This window comes from Phragmites australis, chromosome 4 (genome assembly GCF_958298935.1).
Source record: "Phragmites australis chromosome 4, lpPhrAust1.1, whole genome shotgun sequence".
Classification (NCBI taxonomy): domain Eukaryota; kingdom Viridiplantae; phylum Streptophyta; class Magnoliopsida; order Poales; family Poaceae; genus Phragmites; species Phragmites australis.
The window spans coordinates 33,283,738-33,293,973 of record NC_084924.1 but is presented as its reverse complement, the minus strand read 5'-3'; the positions used below and the strand labels follow the sequence as shown (position 1 = coordinate 33,293,973).

The 10,236-nt window shown below is 40.3% G+C and overlaps 1 protein-coding gene across 2 annotated transcripts; it reads left to right on the top strand.

The window, feature by feature from the left end:
• The first annotated feature begins 2,456 nt into the window (after positions 1-2,456).
• Positions 2,457-8,541, top strand: LOC133916176 (protein PHOSPHATE STARVATION RESPONSE 1-like). Of its 2 annotated transcripts, none has more exons than XM_062359732.1 (8): positions 2,457-2,546; positions 4,428-5,083; positions 5,737-5,935; positions 6,030-6,106; positions 6,189-6,228; positions 6,458-6,509; positions 7,421-7,490; positions 7,778-8,541. In XM_062359732.1, the coding sequence occupies exons 2-8, from the start codon at positions 4,520-4,522 to the stop codon at positions 8,117-8,119; spliced, it is 1,344 nt and encodes a 447-aa protein (XP_062215716.1). In that variant the 5' UTR covers positions 2,457-2,546; positions 4,428-4,519; the 3' UTR covers positions 8,120-8,541. The 2 variants fall into 2 exon arrangements, with proteins under 2 accessions (XP_062215716.1, XP_062215715.1); XM_062359731.1 differs by lacking the exon at positions 2,457-2,546 and adding an exon at positions 2,553-2,725.
• Positions 8,542-10,236: the final 1,695 nt, after the last annotated feature.

Below are 10,236 nucleotides of genomic sequence, written 5' to 3'. Positions count from 1 at the left end.
AGGTGGCTAGGTGTCGCTGGCAAGCACCCAAGGTCGTGGTGTGCCGTGAGAAATTTGTGAAGGCTTGAATTTCGCTTCTGCAAGGAAAAAAAATTAAGAGTGGAAGCCCAAGCTCATATGTGACCGAGCTTGGTGAGGAAAAAGGTTAAAAGAGACCCGACTCAAATATGATCTAGCCCCTCAACAGAGACGTATGAACCTCAAATGGAGGTGTTCGAACTTCGGTAACAAATCAAGTGTCTTCTTGTCTCCTTTATTTTTGTGCCTATTTGCTATATACTTGCTTGCAATTCATTCTATCTCCTTTTGAATATCTTGTGTTGGATTGAATTGCATGCTTGTATCTACATTTGTGATATCAATTCTTGAATCCTCTTGCATACCTTGTTTATAATTGTTATGCATGCTTATCACCCTAGGATTCCAATCCATCACACTTCGTTTAGGGTGTTAGAGCACTAGTTGAACCCAACATGTTTAGGTTCTGCTCTGAATCTGGAAGTTCCAAATTAAACCCAGAAGTTTCGGATTCCATATAATCCACTACAAAATTTTAATTTTGTAGGAACGCTTATTCACTCCCCTTTAGGCGACATCAATGTCTTTTCACTAACATGACATGGCATGGCATAGATAGAACAATCAATAAGCATAAGCACATTAAGCATTCGTACATATAGTTCATATTTAAGATAGCACACACCAACACAAGATTAAACTTACAAGATTCTAACATGATTAGGTTCTCACACAAACTGAAATAAAATTAAATGGGTGACTAAAACAAAACACGTCAACTAAGCTTTTCCCTCCCTCTTTCGCTCTCCTCCTCTCTTTCTTCGTCTTCTACTACTTCTTCATCTTCTTGGATTTCTTGTTGGAAGGGGTCTTCAATTTCATTTTCCTCACTTGATTCTACCTCGGAACCATCTAGAGAACACGAAGGTTGGATGTTCAGGTGCCTATGGATCTCCTTCACACGAGATGTAAGATTCTTCCTCGCAGCCCTTTCCTTTTGAACACGCCTAGATGTATTCTTACACATACAAAAGATGGTTTTGAGAACATTCCAAATATATGAGGATTAGCCTGACTAAGGTGGATTGTCCCAATGTGGACTCTCCCTTCTTCCTAGAGGTTGAGCCCTTACTCCAGTCTCTTTTTTTCTTGATGAGGTGAATCTGTAAGCCTATGTGCCTCATTTTCTTATGAAATATCAACTTGGCCTCTTTCTCAATCATGCACATAATATAAGGGACGTTCGGTTCTCAAGTCGGACTCTAAATTTGGTTTGGAGATGAGGACATCACATCAATAAAATAGACATAACTTCCACATACGGAGTCCAATTGAGATGTTCTCGTACTTGTTGGAAAGCTAACGACCATCTCTATATTCCTTAGAAATCAAGAAAAATCGATAAAATAAGGTGCTATATCACCAGTTTGAGTCATTTCGGACCTTGTAAGCATGTTAGGGTCTAAGTCCAGGTTGTGTGCGTTCCTACCCACAGCTACACAACTCTAGGTCAATCTCCGCATATCTTTCTGTATATATTCAGTAGCCTTTATAGTTTAGACTCAGAGTTTTTTAGATTATTATGCTAAATTATAGTTTCACTGTTTATTCAGTTTGAAAAACCCCACTTTGTGAACTTCATCGAAATGTGCAATAAAATTTTGGATTGCTCTTCTATTTTTTTACCCGTATTCTCGATTTATTTATAGGGAAAATCTTCTTAGTGAGTTAGGGAAAATCTTCTTAGTGAGATCAACTGTGATCGACACGATTGATAACAAGAGTAGTAATTACAAGGATTTTCGATCTCTTCTTATTGAAGCCTTTTCGATCGTCAAAATCAAAATTTCATAAATGGACATATCTTCACACGTTTCAGAAGATCGAACCATATTTCCATAACAGTCATGGACCTTCAGCTCAACGAGGCCAACGGAGTTTCGGCTTGCTGACGTTGTGAACTTGAACAAACTGGTTCTCCCGTCTATCCATATCCTGTGAGTTCTGATGTCTTTGTTCGACGCTTTTGTGCTGCCTATGTATCACGGACATCGTGTGGTTCAATAGGATAGTTATCTTGCGTATGAGAAAAAACTCAGTGATGTCGTACTTCATCAGTAAATGAAAAAGTGTTTCTGGCACACATAATGTACGTTCAGAAGGCCTACGCAGGACACAACGTGTGGGATTAGTTTGCCAAATATCAACGATTTTTTTCGAAATGAACTATATTAACCTCAAAAGAAGTGAAATGAATTTTGAAACGCAATTGTTCAACTTTTACTTAGCACAGGGATTTCCGTTAAGTATCTTTTTTATAACACAGGGATTAGATATCTCAGTACTTGGTGGCGGATTCTGTAGCTGCATTTGGCCGAATGCGTAACCATCATTTTCACGTGCCATCCCAGCCGTCCAAGCTCGCACCACAGGGTTCCATCCGCAAAAGATCTCCACCCCACCATGGGGCTGGGTGTGCCTCCCCGAACAACTGGTGGGCGTCGTCCTCCTCTTTCCGAACGCACCAGGTTCTCCCCTCCCCTCCCTCCTCTCTCTCTCCATCCCCGCAGCTTCTCTCTCTCTCCTCCCCACCGCGACAGCAAAAGGCGATCGCCGATTTTCCCCCTCCTCCCCTTTCCTCCCCGTGAAAAGTCAGCCAGCCCTAGCGTTGCGCCGATCGCGCCGCGGCAGCGATCTCCCCGCCCAGGTACGAACGCGCCTTCTCCCCAATCCTCCTCGTCTCTCCCCGTCCAATCCAGCGCATACCAGTCCAATCCGCGCCGTGTTGATCGCCCGACGCCGCCAAGTTCGTTACCGGGGCGATCGGTTTCGCCGGCGCGATCGCGATCGGACTCGGCCAGCCAGATGGAACAGGAGCGGAGGCGCGCCGCGCGCGCAAGAGCGGGGGTTACTTAGGGTTTTTGATCGCGACATGTTTCGGGGATGCGGGGCTTAGTCTCGTGCTACTGTGCGAGTTTGGTGGGGAGCAGTTGTAGCGCACGTGCTTGTGGATTGTGATGGTGGTACAGAAAACGATGGGAGATTTGGTGGGGTAGGATCAAGGAGAGGCGCTACAGGATAAATATTTAGGGTCTGTGATAGCTGCAATTATCTGCCATGTCCGTCCCTCCTATAACAGTTGCCTGCCTGTTAGTATAAACACGGCCGGGAGAATAGCAGAACGGCTTCGGTTGCTAGGGAGGATATACTAGACTATAGGGAAGACATAGGAGAACCAATCTTACTAATTTTATCTCTAACCAATCTGATCTACAGAGAGGGGGTTACTGTTCGCGCGCGTGAACAGTGCGCGCGAGCAGCTATTCATGTACATAAGACTGCCCCTTGGGGGTTTTCTCAGTCCAGCGTTGAGGATCGTCCAGGGCTCAAGCTGTGCTTGTCCTGTGAGTTACTACTTCATGCGTATTGAGATGGCTTTCCTTGTTCGAAAATGGTCTCAAATTGATTGTATATAAAGTATAAACACTAAGTAAAAAGCTAGGTATTACGAGGATAAGAAAAGTTACGTTACTGCCTTCTTTGGTACTCCCTCCATCCATTTTTATAAGGCATATTTTGGTATGAAAGTCTTCAAAAGTAGATTTTGACATTTAATTTCTCTTACAATATACGGTCAATTGATAAAATTAACATCATATTAAAAGCAATTTGAAATACGAATCTGATACAACTTTTGTACACTAAACATGCATATAATTTGACTAATTGTCAGTCAAAATTTGCGAAGTTTGACCTTTTCAAATCAAAATACGCTTTATAAAAGTGGACGGAGGGTTGGGGTCAGTGCCACTGCATCAGGGCATCATTATGGCATCATGTGCCCTGTAGGATTGTGCACGTGGGTGTGCCATGTGGAGAAATGGTATTTTCTAGCTTTAAAGAAAGTATTAACTGAATGACACCTTGGAACTGGCAAAAATCTTTGGTGCTTCCTGTTGCATAATTGAAATGTGGTTCAATCGGAACTGATCAAATTATGCCTTGCCTATGACCAATGCCATGGTTTTCTTAATTCCTTTCTCATCCATTTTATGGTATAATATCTACCATTCTACAATCAGAGTGTTTTTTTTTTGGAAAAAAGAAGCTGAGAACGGGAGGTGAAGGCGCGATCTATTGTTATGTTGCTGTCTAACCGTGTACAAAAGTTTGCATCTGAATGACTGTTGCTAACTAATTTCATGAATGCATCATTTCTAGTTTTCTGATTTTTTTTATCCACATGACATTAGTTAGATTGCTGCCTACTGATGGTTGGTTCCAGTGTGCATAACGTATGCTTGATATATTATTTTACTGCTAGCTATGTTTGTTGCAGTCGCATTATTTTCATATGACCTCTCACTCTGTTACCTTATTTAATTTTTCTCTTTCTTAACAATCTGCAGAGTAATGGAATAATGCTTTTAGTGAGCTGATCCTGTAGAAAGGTACCAAAAGCAATTTATGGGAAAGAAACGAAGCTTGTGCACTGTTCTAAATGAGGAAGTTTAATCTGATGCAATCTCAAAACAGCAGAGTTTTGGGAGCAATGTCATCCTCTTTGCCTATTCTGCCAAATTCTTTGAAAGAGAGCTTCCCGAGGCCACATAACCCCCAGCGTATTCCAATGTTGAGGCAACTGCCAGATGATCCTATACCCTTGTGTCATGGTGCACCTCAGCCTGCTACTTTGCCCCCAAGATCTGGTGTTATCGGATCATCATATTCGGGCTACTCTGCTAGTCCACTTGATTCCGTGCCTAACCACGAGAGGCAGTCTATGGTTGCTCCCTTTATTTCCCAGTCATCCAGTGTTGAAGTATTTCAGTCTCTATCTAATAATACCCCAGGAGCACACACTGAAGCAGCCTGGTTCCCATCTTCTATGGATGTTTTACCTGGTTACACAGAAAATTTTGCTGCTCCTGATAATCAGATCCAGAGTGGCAGTTCTGCTATGACATCTGATGAGGTTGTGAAACAAAATGAATGGTGGGCAGAAATAATGAATGATGATTGGAAAGATATTCTAGATGCAACAGCTACTGATGCCCAGTCAAAGGTACGATATTGCAATACCATAATGAGCAAACTTGTAGGTCATCTTCTTTGCTGGTAGTTTAGAAACACTCCTTCCGTTTACTATAACATATTAGCAAAATCTTATAAAACTATAAAAGTCCTTTTGACAGCAAATCTACTGGTAATCCGGCATGTTAGTGTGAATATTTTATGTATTTTAATGATTGAAGTTGGAGAAGTTTTTGCTTTGTACATGCTGCTGTGACATACATTTCTTCATATTGGGAGTTCAGTTTTTTTCCTTACCATTTTCCTATTAGAACGCATAAGGTTGTGCAAGTAACTAGCCCTAGCTCTTCAGTTTATATTAAAACATGCATATCATATGTCTTGTTGAAGTGAGGGGTGAGAATAGCAATGATTCCCTGTATCTTGGTTTGAATAGTGTTATACATGTTGTTAGATTGACTACTTGAGCTACCATGTTATAATCTTGTAAGGACTGTTCATGCTCTTAATGCTAAATGGTTGCCGCTGGAAATTCTAAGTGTTGTCGCCTGTATCTTCTCGTGGGCACAAAATTGACGTTGAAGATCCAATTAATTTTAAGATGGTTGCAGCCCCTTAATTCTAAGTGAAACTCGTTCTAATGACTTATGTTTTTTTCATGATTATTGCTCCCTTCTGTTATAGGCCATAATCCAACCTTCCAACTCATCTGCATCACAACTTGCTGTGAACCAGTCAGCTTCATCTCATAGTGGGGAGATTTGTCCTGTTGCTAGTCCTCCCAATAACAGCAATGCCTCTGCAGCTAAACAACGGATGAGGTGGACCCCAGAACTTCATGAATGTTTTGTAGATGCTGTAAATAAGCTTGGCGGTAGCGAAAGTATGTCTGCTGTGTTGTCAATTTCCCTCAAATTATTTAATCCTATATGGCATCATCTAATGCCTGGATTTTTTTTTGTCTCATACCTTTTCAGAAGCTACTCCTAAGGGTGTGCTGAAGCTTATGAAAGTTGATGGTTTGACAATATATCATGTCAAGAGCCATCTGCAGGTCTGCTGTTTAGCTTTCTATGTAGTATCCTTGCCCAAAGGAAACATTTTCATTTTCTTATTTAAACTGGTTTGTGTTGCAGAAGTACCGCACAGCTCGCTATAAGCCAGACCTGTCTGAAGGTTTTTCTCGATTGGACTCTTCTCAGTTGCATTATATATCTTCTTTACATTGTTGAGTACATTTTGCACGGCAATGGCTAGGGGTTGTTCATATAGAAACTTTCATCTTTTTTGGTGCAATAGCCATGTCGTGAGGAACTCTATTGCAAATAGCATGTATGCATGTAGCTATATTATAATTAGTGTGAAATGTTAGCATTAATCTAACATTTTTACAATTCATTATCAGGTACATCGGAAAAAAGGACAAGTACTGAAGAGCTGTCCCTGGACCTGAAAACGTGAGTGAATAATTATATTCCACTATATCTCTAGTTCCATTCTATGGTGCACTATTCATCTCTTTTGGTGGTAACTGGTATCATGTTACTGTTTGATTCGACATGCATCAAAGCTAAGATCAGGAGTTTAGTCGCAATTGGGGTGACAGTTTGTAGTGACAAACAGTCATAGTTGTCTTGAGAAAAAGGTGTTGATATATGTTTGAGATTCACTTATAGGCATGTTTTTACTGTGAAATATTAAAGGATTGCTGCAAAGTAGGCAAACGCTTAAATATGGAATACAAGAGATTGTTCCATGTACATTTTTCAAACAGATAGCAGAGTATAAAAAAGTATCATCTTTACTAATGACTTTGTTTGAATTGCTGGTTACTGGACAATTTCCGTAGGTATAATTGGACAATGGTTGTTTGAGGAATATGCTTTGCTTTTTGTTCATAATGGTATTAAAGTGTCTGGGCAAGCAAGTGTTACTCGCACTAGAATTGATCCATTTTCTGAGTGTTCCAAGTCGAGACATTTGCATCCTTTGACTTGCATATTGTTCCATGCAGTAGAGAACTGTGAGCACTATGAATTGCCTACAAGCTGTTTCAAATCTGTTCTGGAAACCTTGCAGCTAAAGGAAATGCTTTTACAATTATGCTCTGATACCTAACACTCTCAAGAAAACCCTATGGTTATTTGTGCTCAAGTGTAGATCATTCTCTAAATGTAGATGCATCTGTCAAATCCTACCTCTTCTGGTGTTGGAATTACCATGATGCATATTGAGTACATTATGTGTTCACTTCTAGTGAATCATAAATTCTAGTTTTGAGGCTTCACTATATGAGAAAGGGCATCATCTTTCTTTGTCAGTCACTTCATGATTAACACTCCTGCATGATTTCGGGTTTCTTATATAGGGGCATGGATCTTACTGAAGCGCTGCGCCTTCAGATGGAAGTTCAGAAGCGTCTTCATGAACAGCTTGAGGTATTAGTTCTGAATTTATTGTTGTTTGGTTTTAGGCCAAATATTTCCCTAGAAAAAGAGTGGTATGCCACACTTTGTACGCTCTTGGACAAACAAATGCAACACTGACATGTGCCCTTGGTTGCATACTTATCTGTGGGCATTGCAACTGTGACCGCAGGAATGTGGCATTCTACAAACAAAAGGGCCCCATAATTGCTTTGATCATAACATGATGCAGTGCATGTCCGATGTCAATGCAAATGAAATTCACTTAATCTGAACTCCATTTTATATTTCTATTGCAGATACAGAGAAAATTGCAGTTGCGGATTGAAGAACAAGGTAAGTATCTGCAGATGATGTTTGAAAAGCAGTGTAAATCCAGCAAGGAGAAGGTGCAGGATTCATCGTCAGGAGATACAGCAAACCCATCATCTGATCTGAGCCACCCTGCAAATAAGGGTAGTGATGCAGCCGTGAACCAAAACAGAACAGGAGACGACCCTGAGACTGCAGAACTAGGAGAAAATTCGACCCATTTAGGTGTCAAACAGAAATTTGCAGAAACCGACTCTGATTCCCAAGCAGCTTCAAGTGATGGACCTGAGATCTCCCAAGACAAGCGCCGTAAACTGAAACATAGTTAACACATCACTTGCATCATTTCATATTATAGCTGTTCAATCCATTTGGTTGGTCAAAATTGGTACCGTCCGTGTGTCAAATTCTACTACTGATCCTTAAGTGTTAGGTCTATTGAGTTGAACTACTTTAGCTATTTAAGGAACCTAAGAAGAAGGAAAAAAAACTTCTGGGAGCCGTGTGTATAACTCAGGGATAAAAATTATCTCCGAAATTATGAGAACAAAAATAAGGATATCTTGTGATCTAGATATCTTTCTGCATACATAGTTCCTTTTTTTCCATTTGTTTGGGTGGGTGGGGGGGGTGTCAACTAGTCAGTAGTAATGTAGTAGATGACCATGCAACTGATCGGAAGCCAGTGTTTGCGAAACCAAAATATTGAAATTGAACTACATGAGCATCGTTGGATGTTGCGAATTCTAGAGCTACTGGTGTACATGGTTTTGAGTTTGAAATTCTAATTTTGTGGTGCAAAAGTTTCTGCTGGATGTCGACTTTAATTTGCATGAGATATGAATTACTCAAATGCTTTAATCTTTGTTGTAGTCCTTTTCCTTTCCCCCCCATGAAGGCAATACTGAAGAGCTCTAGACCACTTTGAGATACGATTTATGATCACAACCTGCGCTAAGTGCGTCCAAGAAGAAGCTCGGCACGCTACTTAGCCAGGCATCAGGTAAATACGAGGACTCGCCTGTTTTGCTGCTCGCCCTGTTGCGTCTTCACCCATGCTCCAAAGTCAAAAACAGTATTACAGTAACAGGTATGTAACAAACAGCGGAAACTATGCGCGGCATCGATACACGACATTCACCGTGTATTGATGCCACGTTCGTATATTGTCCCAATTAGCAGTACTGACAAATGGCACAAATGCGAAGCAGATCAAGAGGGCAGAACATGATCGAAACTCCTAATGCACAATATGGCAGCCCTTCACGGCAAAAAATAATACTACTGGACCTAAGTAAAAATCTAAAATTAGACAACATATCTGAGTGTTGTCAAAACAGATAATATGTAGTTGTATTTATTAATTTAACATCCGTATTCGGCATACGGTGTACCGAAAATAAATTCAGTATACTGTATACCAAAAAAGCCATTTTCGGCACACGGTGTGCTGAATACGGTACTGTTACCCGTATTAAACACACCGTGTGCTGAAAATGAACTATATTTGGCACACTGCATGCCGAAAAATATTCTTTCGGTACACAGTGTACTAAAAATTCATTTTCGGTACACCGTATGTCGAATACGGATGCTAAATTAATAAATACGATTATACATTGTCTATTTTGGTAAATATGTTCATATATGTTATCTAATTTTTTATTTTTGCCACTGGACCTAGTCTCACAGATTTGAATGGTAGACCAAACTTACGGTGTCATACATGGACGGATTTGAAGGGTTGATCAAACCTATAGATGAGTTAATGAAAATTATATATAAATAAAGTATTATTTGTCATACTGTGAATAAAGTAGCTCTCGAATGCATGCCTACATAGCAAAGTAGTCCCAGGTTGCCCTCCGCGCAGTCACGCCCACGGATAACATTTATTTCTTTGATTCTGATTGATTTTAGGAAATCCAGAGGTGAGTTCAGATTCGTTAGAAAGAGCCCATCGTAAGTTTTTCATCAAGTACAAGAATATCTTAATTGGATTTTGTATGTGAAAGTTATGTCAATTTTATTGATATGGTGTTTGCAGATTCCGAACCGAATTTAAAATCTAAACTTAGAACAACGATTTGGAGCCTGATTTGACTTGGCGTTCAAGGAGTGACGCACTGATGTTATGTTGCTACTCCTATATTTCTAAATAATAAAATATCACAAGAAGTTAGTAGCATCTCATCATTTATCGAGAAAGTATGAACAACGATGAACAATTTTACCTTGTAGTTTAATTTTCGTGTATATGCTCTTGTAATTAATCCTTATATGTCTTGAGAAGAAATATTAATATTGCACCTATTCGAAAGAGTGATGCCCTTATCAACACGTGGTATGTGTATAGGGGCAGATCCAGGGGTGCTGCAGCACCCTCATTACCTAGGAAACGCCAAGTAACTCAAGTCGTTGATCACCGCCTTACCCTTGTCTGCGC

Coding starts and splice junctions, on each gene's coding strand:
- LOC133916176 (XM_062359732.1), top strand. CDS start 4,520: ATGAGGAAGTTTAATCTGATGCAATCTCAAAACAGCAGAGTTTTGGGA. Junction 6,107..6,188: donor ATGTCAAGAGCCATCTGCAG/GTCTGCTGTTTA, acceptor TTTGTGTTGCAG/AAGTACCGCACAGCTCGCTA. Junction 7,491..7,777: donor GTCTTCATGAACAGCTTGAG/GTATTAGTTCTG, acceptor TTTCTATTGCAG/ATACAGAGAAAATTGCAGTT.